This window comes from Oncorhynchus nerka, linkage group LG7, assembly GCF_034236695.1.
Source record: "Oncorhynchus nerka isolate Pitt River linkage group LG7, Oner_Uvic_2.0, whole genome shotgun sequence".
In the NCBI taxonomy this organism is placed as follows: domain Eukaryota; kingdom Metazoa; phylum Chordata; class Actinopteri; order Salmoniformes; family Salmonidae; genus Oncorhynchus; species Oncorhynchus nerka.
In genome coordinates, this window is record NC_088402.1 from 93,748,222 (window position 1) to 93,765,357 (window position 17,136).

At 44.0% G+C, this 17,136-nt stretch overlaps 1 protein-coding gene across 3 annotated transcripts; it reads right to left on the reverse strand.

Moving 5' to 3' along the window:
• Nucleotides 1-3,548: 3,548 nt before the first annotated feature.
• Nucleotides 3,549-15,224, reverse strand: zgc:113363 (uncharacterized protein LOC791449 homolog). 3 transcript variants are annotated; one of them, XM_065020058.1, is made up of 7 exons: nt 14,997-15,224; nt 13,842-14,073; nt 12,412-12,555; nt 11,982-12,245; nt 10,214-10,357; nt 9,812-10,078; nt 3,549-4,033 (listed from the first exon to the last, which is right to left on the reverse strand). In XM_065020058.1, the coding sequence occupies exons 2-7, from the start codon at nt 14,026-14,028 to the stop codon at nt 3,777-3,779; spliced, it is 1,263 nt and encodes a 420-aa protein (XP_064876130.1). In that variant the 5' UTR covers nt 14,029-14,073; nt 14,997-15,224; the 3' UTR covers nt 3,549-3,776. The 3 variants fall into 3 exon arrangements, with proteins under 3 accessions (XP_064876130.1, XP_064876131.1, XP_064876129.1); XM_065020059.1 differs by having other exon boundaries at nt 9,812-10,075; nt 11,982-12,248; XM_065020057.1 differs by having other exon boundaries at nt 11,982-12,248; nt 14,997-15,222.
• Nucleotides 15,225-17,136: the final 1,912 nt, after the last annotated feature.

Consider the following 17,136-nt stretch of genomic DNA (forward strand, 5'->3'; position numbering starts at 1 on the left):
ACGAAACAGATTTCATATTGTAACAGCATATGTTATAAACCAATGTTAAATCTCATATTGTAACAACATATCTTATAAACCCATGTTAAATCTCATATTGTAACAGCATATCTTATAAACCAATGTTAAATCTCATATTGTAACAACATATCTTATAAACCCATGTTAAATCTCATATTGTAAAAAAAGAAAAATAAATACAGATGCCGTATTTGAGATATTAAAATAAAGAGCTTCTAAAGATTGTAATTTCCACTATGAAATTACAGACTAGATTTTCCCTTATGAATACTGTATCAACCCCTACAAAAAAAAATGTCCATTAATTATAATCCAGAACAATAATTCCCATTTCCTGTTGCTACAGGATTCTTTTCCTGCTGTAAGCCAACTGGCTCTAACGAAGCTGCTCCATCTGTATCACTGTACTGTTAACTGTCATGATCTACAGTCATCCCATTACTTCCTGGACGTCGACTTGTCTTGTTGCCTTCTTCAGCTTTTATAGTATTCTTCCCTTAGTCCTAGCTTGCTATTAAAACATTTTTTGGTCAGACTGCTCAGTACAACATCTCATCCTCAACCTGACTGGTCAGACTGCTCAGTACAACATCTCATCCTCATCCTGACTGGTCAGATTGCTCAGTACAACATCTCATCCTCATCCTGACTGGTCAGACTGCTCAGTACAACATCTCATCCTCATCCTGACTGGTCAGACTGCTCAGTACAACATCAGACTCTCATCTCTCAACCTGACTGGTCAGACTGCTCAGTACAACATCTCATCCTCATCCTGACTGGTCAGATTGCTCAGTACAACATCTCATCCTCATCCTGACTGGTCAGATTGCTCAGTACAACATCTCATCCTCATCCTGACTGGTCAGACTGCTCAGTACAACATCTCATCCTCAACCTGACTGGTCAGACTGCTCAGTACAACATCTCATCCTCATCCTGACTGGTCAGATTGCTCAGTACAACATCTCATCCTCATCCTGACTGGTCAGACTGCTCAGTACAACATCTCATTCTCAACCTGACTGGTCAGACTGCTCAGTACAAAATCTCAACCTGACTGGTCAGACTGCTCAGTACAACATCTCAACCTGACTGGTCAGACTGCTCAGTACAACATCTCAACCTGACTGGTCAGACTGCTCAGTACAACATCTCATCCTGACTGGTCAGACTGCTCAGTAAACATCTCATCCTCATGCTCAGTAAACATCTCATCCTCATCCTGACTGGTCAGACTGCTCAGTACAACATCGCATTCTCATCCGGACTGGTCAGACTGCTCAGTACAACATCTCATCCTCAACCTGACTGGTCAGACTGCTCAGTACAACATCTCATCCTCAACCTGACTGGTCAGACTGCTCAGTACAACATCTCATCCTCAACCTGACTGGTCAGACTGCTCAGTACAACATCTCATCCTCAACCTGACTGGTCAGACTGCTCAGTACAACATCTCATCCTCATCCTGACTGGTCAGATTGCTCAGTACAACATCTCATCCTCAACCTGACTGGTCAGACTGCTCAGTACAACATCTCATCCTCATCCTGACTGGTCAGACTGCTCAGTACAACATCTCATTCTCAACCTGACTGGTCAGACTGCTCAGTACAAAATCTCAACCTGACTGGTCAGACTGCTCAGTACAACATCTCAACCTGACTGGTCAGACTGCTCAGTACAACATCTCAACCTGACTGGTCAGACTGCTCAATACAAAATCTCAACCTGACTGGTCAGACTGCTCAGTACAACATCTCATCCTGACTGGTCAGACTGCTCAGTAAACATCTCATCCTCATGCTCAGTAAACATCTCATCCTCATCCTGACTGGTCAGACTGCTCAGTACAACATTGCATTCTCATCCGGACTGGTCAGACTGCTCAGTACAACATCTCATCCTCAACCTGACTGGTCAGACTGCTCAGTACAACATCTCATCCTCAACCTGACTGGTCAGACTGCTCAGTACAACATCTCATCCTCAACCTGACTGGTCAGACTGCTCAGTACAACATCTCATCCTCAACCTGACTGGTCAGACTGCTCAGTACAACATCTCTTCCTCATCCTGACTGGTCAGACTGCTCAGTACAACATCTCATCCTCAACCTGACTGGTCAGACTGCTCAGTACAACATCTCATTCTCATCCGGACTGGTCAGACTGCTCAGTACAACATCTCATCCTCAACCTGACTGGTCAGACTGCTCAGTACAACACCTCATCCTGACTGGTCAGACTGCTCAGTACAACATCTCATCCTGACTGGTCAGACTGCTCAGTACAACATCTCATCCTGACTGGTCAGACTGCTCAGTACAACATCTCATCCTGACTGGTCAGACTGCTCAGTACAACATCTCATCCTGACTGGTCAGACTGCTCAGTACAACACCTCATCCTCAACCTGACTGGTCAGACTGCTCAGTACAACACCTCATCCTCAACCTGACTGGTCAGACTGCTCAGTACAACACCTCATCCTCAACCTGACTGGTCAGACTGCTCAGTACAACACCTCATCCTCAACCTGACTGGTCAGACTGCTCAGTACAACACCTCATCCTCAACCTGACTGGTCAGACTGCTCAGTACAACACCTCATCCTCAACCTGACTGGTCAGACTGCTCAGTACAACACCTCATCCTCAACCTGACTGGTCAGACTGCTCAGTACAACACGTCATCCTCAACCTGACTGGTCAGACTGCTCAGTACAACACCTCATCCTCAACCTGACTGGTCAGACTGCTCAGTACAACCTCTCATCCGGACTGGTCAGACTGCTCAGTACAACATCTCATCCTGACTGGTCAGACTGCTCAGTACAACATCTCATCCTGACTGGTCAGACTGCTCAGTACAACATCTCATCCTGACTGGTCAGACTGCTCAGTACAACACCTCATCCTCAACCTGACTGGTCAGACTGCTCAGTACAACACCTCATCCTGACTGGTCAGACTGCTCAGTACAACCTCTCATCCTGACTGGTCAGACTGCTCAGTACAACATCTCATCCTGACTGGTCAGACTGCTCAGTACAACATCTCATCCTGACTGGTCAGACTGCTCAGTAAACATCTCATCCTCATCCTGACTGGTCAGACTGCTCAGTACAACATCTCATCCTCAACCTGACTGGTCAGACTGCTCAGTACAACATCTCATCCTCAACCTGACTGGTCAGACTGCTCAGTACAACATCTCATCCTCAACCTGACTGGTCAGACTGCTCAGTACAACATCTCATCCTCAACCTGACTGGTCAGACTGCTCGGTACAACACCTCATCCTCAACCTGACTGGTCAGACTGCTCAGTACAACATCTCATCCTCAACCTGACTGGTCAGACTGCTCAGTACAACATCTCATCCTCAACCTGTGCTGTGGCTTAATGGCTTTGCAAAATAAACACTGATATTAAATAAACCCAAAAGCCAAAGTTTAATCAACGTTAGTGTTGAACGGAGACATCTGACTGGGGGGGGCGGAGACATCTGACTGGGGGGTAATGAAAAGCGTTCAACATGGTGGTTGGGGTCATTTGTCCCGTCTATTACAGCTCAGTCCGTTTAGGAGGCCGAACACAGATCCACTTCACCTGTCTTTCTGTCAAATGTTTCAATCTTCTTCCTCTTCCTCCATTCTTCTTCTTCTACACAGGGAAGCAGATAGAACAACACTCCACCTGTCTTTCTGTCAAATGTTTCAATCTTCTTCCTCTTCCTCTTCTTCTTCTTCTACACAGGGAAGCAGATAGAACAACACTCCAGACAGACCTCCAGACAGTCTGAAGACTCGCAGCAGTCCTCTAGTATCCCGCAATCCAACAGGGCAGAGCAGGCGTCCTCCCCACAGGCCAACCCGCCGGCAGCCCCCTCCCCACAGCAACACAGCACCTCACAGCCTTCTCCGCACGCCAGACACTGGGCCAGCACTGAGCACAGGGACAGCACCTCACAGAACAGACAGGCCAGGACACAGTGTACACAGCAGTCTGGAAGGGGGGGAATAACATATATTTAATTAGAATATAGAGAACATATTGTGTTCTTGTGTTTTGTGTACATGCTCACTACTTCCTGCTGACCTCATGACAGGTCCCCATCCTAAAAGAGGTTACTAACCTCAACGGTCTTGTCCTGGTTAAATACAAGAAAAGACCACACAGAGGCCAGGACCCAGGGTTAACACCTGATAATGTTACATATTAAATACGGTATATTTAAGGCCAGGACTCAGGGTTAACACCTGATAATGTTACATATTAAATACAGTATATTTAAGGCCAGGACCCAGGGTTAACACCTGATAATGTTACATATTAAATACGGTATATTTAAGGCCAGGACCCACCCAGGGTTAACACCTGATAATGTTACATATTAAATACGGTATATTTAAGGCCAGGACCCACCCAGGGTTAACACCTGATAATGTTACATATTAAATACGGTATATTTAAGGCCAGGACCCACCCAGGGTTAACACCTGATAATGTTACATATTAAATACGGTATATTTAAGGCCAGGACTCAGGGTTAACACCTGATAATGTTACATATTAAATACGGTATATTTAAGGTCAGGACCCAGGGTTAACACCTGATAATGTTACATATTAAATACGGTATATTTAAGGCCAGGACCCAGGGTTAACACCTGATAATGTTACATATTAAATACGGTATATTTAAGGCCAGGACCCAGGGTTAACACCTGATAATGTTACATATTAAATACGGTATATTTAAGGCCAGGACCCACCCAGGGTTAACACCTGATAATGTTACATATTAAATACGGTATATTTAAGGTCAGGACCCACCCCCAGGGTTAACACCTGATAATGTTACATATTAAATACGGTATATTTAAGGTCAGGACCCACCCCCAGGGTTAACACCTGATAATGTTACATATTAAATACAGTATATTTAAGGCCAGGACCCACCCAGGGTTAACACCTGATAATGTTACATATTAAATACGGTATATTTAAGGCCAGGATCCACCCAGGGTTAACACCTGATAATGTTACATATTAAATACGGTATATTTAAGGCCAGGACCCACCCAGGGTTAACACCTGATAATGTTACATATTAAATACGGTATATTTAAGGCCAGGATCCACCCAGGGTTAACACCTGATAATGTTACATATTAAATACGGTATATTTAAGGCCAGGACCCAGGGTTAACACCTGATAATGTTACATATTAAATACGGTATATTTAAGGTCAGGACCCACCCAGGGTTAACACCTGATAATGTTACATATTAAATACGGTATATTTAAGGCCAGGACCCAGGGTTAACACCTGATAATGTTACATATTAAATACGGTATATTTAAGGTCAGGACTCAGGGTTAACACCTGATAATGTTACATATTAAATACGGTATATTTAAGGCCAGGACCCACCCAGGGTTAACACCTGATAATGTTACATATTAAATACGGTATATTTAAGGCCAGGACCCACCCAGGGTTAACACCTGATAATGTTACATATTAAATACGGTATATTTAAGGCCAGGACCCACCCAGGGTTAACACCTGATAATGTTACATATTAAATACGGTATATTTAAGGTCAGGACCCAGGGTTAACACCTGATAATGTTACATATTAAATACGGTATATTTAAGGCCAGGACCCAGGGTTAACACCTGATAATGTTACATATTAAACACGGTATATTTAAGGTCAGGACCCAGGGTTAACACCTGATAATGTTACATATTAAATACGGTATATTTAAGGTCAGGACTCAGGGTTAACACCTGATAATGTTACATATTAAATACGGTATATTTAAGGCCAGGACCCAGGGTTAACACCTGATAATGTTACATATTAAATACAGTATATTTAAGGCCAAGACCCACCCAGGGTTAACACCTGATAATGTTACATATTAAATACGGTATATTTAACGTCAGGACCCACCCAGGGTTAACACCTGATAATGTTACATATTAAATACGGTATATTTAAGGCCAGGACCCAGGGTTAACACCTGATAATGTTACATATTAAATACGGTATATTTAAGGCCAGGACCCAGGGTTAACACCTGATAATGTTACATATTAAATACGGTATATTTAAGGTCAGGACCCAGGGTTAACACCTGATAATGTTACATATTAAATACAGTATATTTACGGCCATGAAGGGTGAGGAGTGACAGATGAACATTATATTACATTTAGACAAACATACAACTCATTGGTGGCATATCAATCAATTAATGTGTCAATCAATTAAATGTCATGTATTTATTAATAGGTTAATCCAGTCTAATAGGTTAACACAGTCTAGTAGGTTACCCAGTCTAATAGGTTAACACAGTCTAATAGGTTAACACAGTCTAATATGTTAATCCAGTCTAATATGTTAATCCAGTCTAATAGGTTAATCCAGTCTAATAGGTTAATCCAGTCTAATAGGTTAACACAGTCTAATAGGTTAATCCAGTCTAATAGGTTAACACAGTCTAATAGGTTAACACAGTCTAGTAGGTTACCCAGTCTAATAGGTTAACACAGTCTAATAGGTTAATCCAGTCTAATATGTTACCCCAGTCTAATAGGTTAATCCAGTCTAATAGGTTAATCCAGTCTAATAGGTTACCCAGTCTAATAGGTTACCCAGTCTAATAGGTTAATCCAGTCTAATATGTTACCCAGTCTAATAGGTTACCCAGTCTAATAGGTTAATCCAGTCTAATATGTTACCCAGTCTAATAGGTTACCCAGTCTAATAGGTTAATCCAGTCTAATATGTTACCCAGTCTAATAGGTTACCCAGTCTAATAGGTTACCCCAAAGATTGTATTTAGCCAGTTTAATAATAACAAAGCCTCATTTTTTTTATCATTGAATAACATAAAACGGAGTGTCAAAATCCAGTAAAAAAAAAAAACACATTGTTTTCTTTTTAGCCGTTTGGTGACTCAACGTATCCCAACTGTTTATCGGTGACCGCCTGATGGTGAGGGGCCATACAGCAGAACTGATAAAGCTGTCAGAGGGGAACGTGGCTTCAAGGTGGCTTTAAGATAAAGACTAGATCGTAGTGACGGGGGGACATGTCACAACGTGTGCTCTGGTGATCTGTTCACACTGCCCCAGACAGGAACCTATTTCATTGGTTCAATTATTCTGCCAGCCAAGACCAATGAAGTGTCTCCTTTTCTGGCATAGTTATCGTTACCCGAGCAGTGTAGAAGGGACCCGGACACCTGAGAAAAATATTCTTAGAACTCAAGTCAACAATATTTGAAGACCTTTATTCTACTGTTCATTTTTTACACAGTCCTTACCCATCTTTTCTGCCCGCTTTTGTATAATCATACGTGTAACGAAGCTATAACATACCTCACCTGTATCCACTATAACCTCACCTGTATCCACTATAGCCCCACCTGTATCCACTATAACCCCACCTGTATCCACTATAACCCCACCTGTATCCACTATAACCTCACCTGTATCCACTATAACCTCACCTGTATCCACTATAACCCCACCTGTATCCACTATAACCTCACCTGTATCCACTATAACCCCACCTGTATCAACTATAACCCCACCTGTATCCACTATAACCCCACCTGTATCCACTATAACCTCACCTGTATCCACTATAGCCCCACCTGTATCCACTATAACCCCACCTGTATCCACTATAACCCCACCTGTATCCACTATAACCTCACCTGTATCCACTATAGCCCCAACTGTATCCACTATAGCCCCACCTGTATCCACTATAACCTCACCTGTATCCACTATAACCTCACCTGTATCCACTATAGCCCCACCTGTATCCACTATAACCCCACCTGTATCCACTATAACCCCACCTGTATCCACTATAACCTCACCTGTATCCACTATAACCTCACCTGTATCCACTATAACCCCACCTGTATCCACTATAACCTCACCTGTATCCACTATAACCCCACCTGTATCAACTATAACCCCACCTGTATCCACTATAACCCCACCTGTATCCACTATAACCTCACCTGTATCCACTATAGCCCCACCTGTATCCACTATAACCCCACCTGTATCCACTATAACCCCACCTGTATCCACTATAACCTCACCTGTATCCACTATAACCTCACCTGTATCCACTATAACCCCACCTGTATCCACTATAACCTCACCTGTATCCACTATAGCCCCACCTGTATCCACTATAACCCCACCTGTATCCACTATAGCCCCACCTGTGTCCACTATAGCCCACCTGTATCCACTATAACCTCACCTGTATCCACTATAGCCCCACCTGTATCCACTATAACCCCACCTGTATCCACTATAACCTCACCTGTATCCACTATAACCTCACCTGTATCCACTAAAGCCCCACCTGTATCCACTATAACCTCCCCTGTGTCCACTATAACCTCACCTGTATCCACTATAACCTCACCTGTATCCACTATAGCCCCACCTGTATCCACTATAACCCCACCTGTATCCACTATAGCCCCACCTGTATCCACTATAGCCCCACCTGTATCCACTATAACCCCACCTGTGTCCACTATAGCCCCACCTGTATCCACTATAACCTCACCTGTGTCCACTATAACCCCACCTGTATCCACTATAGCCCCACCTGTGTCCACTATAACCCCACCTGTATCCACTATAACCCCACCTGTATCCACTATAACCCCACCTGTATCCACTATAACCTCACCTGTATCCACTATAACCTCCCCTGTATCCACTATAACCCCACCTGTATCCACTATAACCCCACCTGTATCCACTATAACCTCACCTGTATCCACTATAACCCCACCTGTATCCACTATAACCCCACCTGTGTCCACTATAACCCCACCTGTATCCACTATAGCCCACCTGTATCCACTATAGCCCCAACTGTATCCACTATAGCCCCACCTGTATCCACTATAACCCCACTTGAATCCACTATAGTCCCACCTGTATCCACTATAACCCTACCTGTATCCACTATAACCCCACCTGTGTCCACTATAACCTCACCTGTATCCACTATAACCTCACCTGTATCCACTATAGCCCACCTGTATCCACTATAACCTCACCTGTATCCACTATAACCTCACCTGTGTCCACTATAACCCCACCTGTATCCACTATAGCCCCACCTGTATCCACTATAGCCCCACCTGTATCCACTATAACCTCACCTGTATCCACTATAACCCACCTGTATCCACTATAACCCCACCTGTATCCAATATAGCCCCACCTGTATCCACTATAACCCCACCTGTATCCACTATAACCCCACCTGTATCCACTATAACCCCACCTGTATCCACTATAACCCCACCTGTATCCACTATAACCCCACCTGTATCCAATATAACCCCACCTGTATCCACTATAACCTCACCTGTATCCACTATAACCTCCCCTGTATCCACTATAACCCCACCTGTATCCACTATAACCCCACCTGTATCCACTATAACCCCACCTGTATCCACTATAACCCCACCTGTATCCACTATAATCTCACCTGTATCCACTATAACCCCACCTGTATCCACTATAACCCCACCTGTATCCACTATAACCCCACCTGTATCCACTATAACCCCACCTGTGTCCACTATAACCCCACCTGTGTCCACTATAACCCCACCTGTATCCACTATAGCCCCACCTGTGTCCACTATAACCCCACTATATATATTGACTGTCTATGAAACGTGGAATAATTTGTTTTTATTCTCACCATCTCCAGCTATTTCCTTTATCTGAGTGGCGTCAGCTTTCAATGAGTTCTGGCTCCTTGTGGTGGACGGCAGGTGTTGTTTTTTAATAGGGTGCCCATGGTGTCTGTCACAGGCTGGGGACTGAGGGGACTGAGGAGGGCTCCATCCTCTCTGGTTAAGAGAGGCAGACGGAGGGGTACAGACGGGGGAGGGGGAGGCTCCGTTGATCAGGGTCTTGGGGGAAGTTTTCGGACTGGACGACACGGGGACCCCGCTGGGAAGCTCTACTGTGTGAATGAGCAGTCAATCAATCAATCAATCAATCAATCAATCAATGTTGACTTTATACAGCGCTGAACATTTATCATAAAGGTAATAAAAGTAATGTTTTGAAGTGTTTCCATCATTATCAGTAGCATTACCTCTCGGTAGATGGTGTGGGTTTGATGGTATACTGTTTGGTAGGAGATGTGAGGCGTCGTCAGTTGTGTTGTGATCTGTCATAGAATCATCACTATCTTCACCATCAGCTCTGGCAGACCTTACAGAGGGCCCTGGGAGCTCTGCTGAATCAGGATCAACACAATAACACTTACAGAGGGCCCTGGGAGCTCTGCTGAACCAGGATCAACACAATAACATTTACAGAAGGCCCTGGGAGCTCTGCTGAATTAGGATCGACACAATAACACTTACAGAGGGCCCTGGGAGCTCTGCTGCACCAGTACAGGTATACATATACATATACATAGTATACATATTTGTCCACTATAACCTAACCTGTATCCAATATAACCTCACCTTTCGCCACTATAACCCAACCTGTAATCACTATAACCTCACCTGTATGCACTATAGTCTCACCTGTAGCCACTATAACACAACCTGTATCCAATATAGCCCCACCTGTATCCACTATAACCTCCCCTGTATCCACTATAACCTCACCTGTGTCCACTATAACCTCACCTGTATCCACAATAACCCCACCTGTATCCACTATAACCCCACCTGTATCCAGTATAACCTCACCTGTATCCACTATAACCTCACCTGTATCCAATATAACCCCACCTGTATCCACTATAACCCCACCTGTATCCATTTTAACCCCACCTGTATCCACTATAACCTCCCCTGTATCCACTATAACCTCCCCTGTATCCACTATAACCCCACCTGTATCCACTATAACCCCACCTGTATCCACTATAGCCCACCTGTATCCACTATAGCCCACCTGTATCCACTATAGCCCCACCTGTATCCACTATAACCCCACCTGTATCCACTATAGCCCACCTGTATCCACTATAGCCCACCTGTATCCACTATAGCCCACCTGTATCCACTATAGCCCACCTGTATCCACTATAACCCCACCTGTATCCACTATAACCCAACCTGTATCCACTATAACCTCACCTGTGTCCACTATAGCCCCACCTGTATCCACTATAACCCCACCTGTGTCCACTATAGCCCCACCTGTATCCACGATAACCCCACCTGTATCCACTATAACCTCACCTGTATCCACTATAACCCCACCTGTATCCACTATAACCTCACCTGTATCCACTATAACCCCACCTGTATCCACTATAACCTCACCTGTATCCACTATAACCTCACCTGTATCCACTATAACCCCACCTGTATCCACTATAACCCCACCTGTATCCACTATAACCTCACCTGTATCCACTATAACCCCACCTGTATCCACTATAACCCCACCTGTATCCACTATAACCTCCCCTGTATCCACTATAACCTCCCCTGTATCCACTATAACCTCACCTGTATCCACTATAACCCCACCTGTATCCACTATAACCCCACCTGTGTCCACTATAACCCCACCTGTATCCACTATAACCTCACCTGTATCCACTATAACCCCACCTGTATCCACTATAACCCCACCTGTATCCACTATAACCCCACCTGTATCCACTATAACCCCACCTGTATCCACTATAACCCCACCTGTATCCACTATAACCCCACCTGTATCCACTATAGCCCCAACTGTATCCACTATAGCCCCACCTGTGTCCACTATAACCTCACCTGTATCCACTATAACCCCACCTGTATCCACTATAACCCCACCTGTGTCCACTATAACCCCACTATATATATTGACTGTCTATGAAACGTGGAATAATTTGTTTTTATTCTCACCATCTCCAGCTATTTCCTTTATCTGAGTGGCGTCAGCTTTCAATGAGTTCTGGCTCCTTGTGGTGGACGGCAGGTGTTGTTTTTTAATAGGGTGCCCATGGTGTCTGTCACAGGCTGGGGACTGAGGGGACTGAGGAGGGCTCCATCCTCTCTGGTTAAGAGAGGCAGACGGAGGGGTACAGACGGGGGAGGGGGAGGCTCCGTTGATCAGGGTCTTGGGGGAAGTTTTCGGACTGGACGACACGGGGACCCCGCTGGGAAGCTCTACTGTGTGAATGAGCAGTCAATCAATCAATCAATCAATCAATCAATCAATCAATCAATCAATCAATCAAACAATCAATGTTTACTTTATACAGCGCTGAACATTTATAATAAAGGTAATAAAAGTAATGTTTTGAAGTGTTTCCATCATTATCAGTAGCATTACCTCTCGGTAGATGGTGTGGGTTTGATGGTATACTGTTTGGTAGGAGATGTGAGGCGTCGTCAGTTGTGTTGTGATCTGTCATAGAATCATCACTATCTTCACCATCAGCTCTGGCAGACCTTACAGAAGGCCCTGGGAGCTCTGCTGCACCAGGATCAACACAATAACATTTACAGAAGGCCCTGGGAGCTCTGCTGAACCAGGATCAACACAGTAACACTTACAGAGGGCCCTGGGAGCTCTGCTGAATTAGGATCGACACAATAACATTTACAGAAGGCCCTGGGAGCTCTGCTGAATTAGGATCGACACAGTAACACTTACAGAAGGCCCTGGGAGCTCTGCTGAATTAGGATCGACACAATAACATTTACAGAGGGCCCTGGGAGCTCTGCTGAACCAGGATCAACACAATAACACTTACAGAAGGCCTTGGGAGCTCTGCTGCACCAGGATCAACACAATAACATTTACAGAAGGCCCTGGGAGCTCTGCTGAATTAGGATCGACACAGTAACACTTACAGAGGGCCCTGGGAGCTCTGCTGAATTAGGATCGACACAATAACATTTACAGAGGGCCCTGGGAGCTCTGCTGAACCAGGATCAACACAATAACACTTACAGAAGGCCTTGGGAGCTCTGCTGAATTAGGATCGACACAGTAACACTTACAGAAGGCCCTGGGAGCTCTGCTGAATTAGGATCGACACAATAACATTTACAGAAGGCCCTGGGAGCTCTGCTGCACCAGGATCAACACAATAGCACTTACAGAAGGCCCTGGGAGCTCTGCTGAATTAGGATCGACACAATAACATTTACAGAGTGCCCTGGGAGCTCTGCTGAATCAGGATCAACACAATAACATTTACAGAGGGCCCTGGGAGCTCTGCTGAATCAGGATCAACACAATAACATTTACAGAAGGCCTTGGGAGCTCTGCTGAACCAGGATCAACACAATAACATTTACAGAGGGCCCTGGGAGCTCTGCTGAACCAGTACAGGTATACATATACATAGTATACATATTTGTCCACTATAACCTAACCTGTATCCAATATAACCTCACCTTTCGCCACTATAACCCCACCTGTATCCATTTTAACCCCACCTGTATCCACTATAACCTCACCTGTATCCACTATAACCTCACCTGTATCCACTATAACCTCCCCTGTATCCACTATAACCCCACCTGTATCCACTATAACCCCACCTGTATCCACTATAACCCCACCTGTATCCACTATAACCCCACCTGTATCCACTATAACCTCACCTGTGTCCACTATAACGTCCCCTGTATCCACTATAACCTCACCTGTATCCACTATAACCTCCCCTGTATCCACTGTAACCTCACCTGTATCCACTATAACCTCACCTGTGTCCACTATAACCTCACCTGTATCCACTATAACCTCACCTGTGTGTTCCCCTGCTGTCCCATTAGACAGTGGCTGTTGGGTAAAAACATTGGGTAGTGGCTGTGGTTGTGGCTGTGTGGTCTGGTACTCTGGCAGGTCCAGGGGACACTTGGCCACCTCCTGTCCCTTGACCCTGTCCTGACTGATGACTGTCTCTCCTGTCCTCCCCTGCTGTAGCAGCTCCATGTTGTCCAGACAGCCAGGCTCCTCTCCAGACACCTGTTACCAACCCTGAACATAACACAGAGGGTTAAAGGCTCAATCTCATCAGTGGTAGATCCAAGTTATATATTGCTGTTGACATTTAAAGGTAATTTTCCGTAAACGTGACCTATGCCATGTTTAAACGTAAAAGTGGTCTCTGCAAATACAAAAACATTGCTTTTAAAAGGTGCATAGCCGACAAAACGCGGTCGGATTAAATCCCGGCCTAAACTAAATATTATGAAATGAATTAAAACAGATAGAGAAACAATTTCAGATGTGAAATTGATTCTCAGAGATGTTCATTACACAGAGGTTTTAAAAGACTTGTTCCATGAGCAAAACACCCTTGTATGGATGGTTAACTGAGTGGACTCAGAGTACAGTAGGGAACATATACAACTAGATCAATGGACATATTTAGGGTACAATGATTTCACATTTTCCATTTTTCATATGTTATTGTTTTTATTGTTGTTGTTTTTATTGTTATTGTTGTTTCTATTGTTTTTATTTTAAATATTCACTCAGCCTATTTTTGACTTGTGTTGTCTTCTCCACGTCTTGACGTTTCGTGCGTAATCTTTATGATTACCGGACAACATTGGTTCGTTGACACCAAATCAACATTCAGACTAACTTTAGTTTATTAGTCATATTATTCATTGCCAACAAGTCTTTCTTGAATTGGCTACTAAAATGTTACTTTACTTATGTTAAACTGAACTTTTACTAACCAGTTATTAACAGATGTCATAGTTCATGGAAATGCGCAAATTAAATATTCTAGGGCTATCATTTTTTATACCATTAATTCATAGCTTTATGAATTAAGGCCAATTGGTAAACTGCTATGAAAAACAAATGAATCTTCCAAATAAATCAACGCCCACACAGTAAGAAACTATCCCAAACAAAACCCGCTAATTTTAACCTATTAGTATGCTTACCTGAACTTGATGCCAGTCTTAGACCACGGGTGAAACAATGCAGAAAACATGAGTTTGTAAACTATCGGAAAAACTTGACATCCCGCGACATTCTGTCGGTAAAAGACTCGTCTCATGTGTTGGTCTTAAAAGCGAGCAGTGACTGCGCTGACAGACGCGCGTTAGCGGATGAACCGGGCAGCAGTTTGAGTGCGAGACCGGGATGGGGTCTAGCGTCATCAAGATAGACCACCTCCGCTTCCTTTCCCACAGTAAGAAACTCGGGTCAATGTGTTCAAATCATTATAGCTAACTAGGGATGCGTCTATCTAGTCAGCTGTTGAATATTTGACACACTTGGCATTTGATTATGCCTAACCTATGTTTCCCCAAAAACTTTGACCAGAACTTTTTTTTGACCAGCTTCTTCTTATCATGACTATATATCTGTGTGTCACAATGCGGGCAGTTTTGACTGATATGACCCCTTTTCTAGTTTAGATAGGCTACTGAATATCTCATTAAATAAGACAAATCTCATTCAGCTACATGTCTGTTTTATACTCGTTTTTTAACACGTTGTCTAATTCCCCAAAACGCATCAGTGCCGCTCAGGTGTTACGTTTTTTTATGCAATCCTGCCAGCTAGTGGAGACTATCTGTCATTACAGGCTACCTGCCACTAGTATCAGCTGTTCCGTTTTAGAATAGGAGAAATGGAAGTGGTGATCGTAGTGACGTCTCCTTCACTCCAGACAGAGCAAGGGGCAGGAGACTGACCAGCCAGGCAGGCAGACATTTTAAATGGTATGTGTTTGAACCCTTAACACCTAAAAAGGGGAGGTTGTTAAAATTATTTTAAGATGGTCATATCATGGTCATTTAGCTATTTGATTTGAGCTTGGTGGGGTGGTACCAGCGGTTCATTGCCAACTTCTCAGACCGAGCTGCTGGTCTCATTGGGCTGACCAGGAAGTCAAGCCCACAGAAGGTGAAATTGGTCCCAGAGTGCGAAGCAGCCTTTGAGCATCTGCAGTATATCAGCCGGATGTTGTTGACAAGACAGACAAGGTATTCAACAGCAGACAAGGTATTTGGCCAGCAGCATACCACCCTGCATCCCACTGCTGGCTTGCTTCTGAAGATAAGCAGGGATGGTCCTGGATGGGAGACCAGATGCTGCCAGAAGTTGTTTTGGTCAGCTATCACTAACCTCGATTTGGACGAGGACTTGAGTCGGAGGCGAAAGACATATTGATTATCCTGGACCAGGCCCAAATCCTCGACACCCGTAGAAAGAAAAAAGGGCACTATAAAGGCCGGCGCGGGGATCCTGATGAGACTACGGCGGCGAATGAATAAATCGCCTCTACCCTCTGTTCTATTGGTGAATGTACAATCACTGGAGAATAAACTGGACGAGCTCCATTCGAGAATATCCTACACTCTTATAAAAAAAGGCTTCTTTGGGTGTCCCCATAGGAGAACCCTTTTAAGACTCCCTTTTAGGTTCCAGGTAGAACCCTTTCCACAGGGCGTTCTACCTGGAACCAAAAAGGGTTCTACCTGGAACAAAAAAAAGGGGTTCTTGAAAGGGTTCTCCTATGGGGACACCCAAAGAACCCTTTAAGGTTCTAGATAGCACTTTTTTTCTACGAATGTATCACTGGAGCATTGAGAACTGTAATACACTTCTCAGAGTCATGGTTGAACAAGGTTAATACATCTAGCTGGTGAACAAGGTTAATACATCTAGCTGGTGAACAAGGTTAATACATCTAGCTGGTGAACAAGGTTAATACATCTAGCTGGTGAACAAGGTTAATACATCTAGCTGGTGAACAAGGTTAATACATCTAGCTGGTGAACAAGGTTAATACATCTAGCTGGTGAACAAGGTTAATACATCTAGCTGGTGAACAAGGTTAATACATCTAGCTGGTGAACAAGGTTAATACATCTAGCTGGTGAACAAGGTTAATACGTCTAGCTGGTGAACAAGGTTAATACATCTAGCTGGTGAACAAGGTTAATACATCTAGCTGGTGAACAAGGTTAATACGTCTAGCTGGTGAACAAGGTTAATACATCTAGCTGTTGAACAAGGTTAATACATCTAGCTGGTGAACAAGGTTAATACATCTAGCTGTTGAACAAGGTT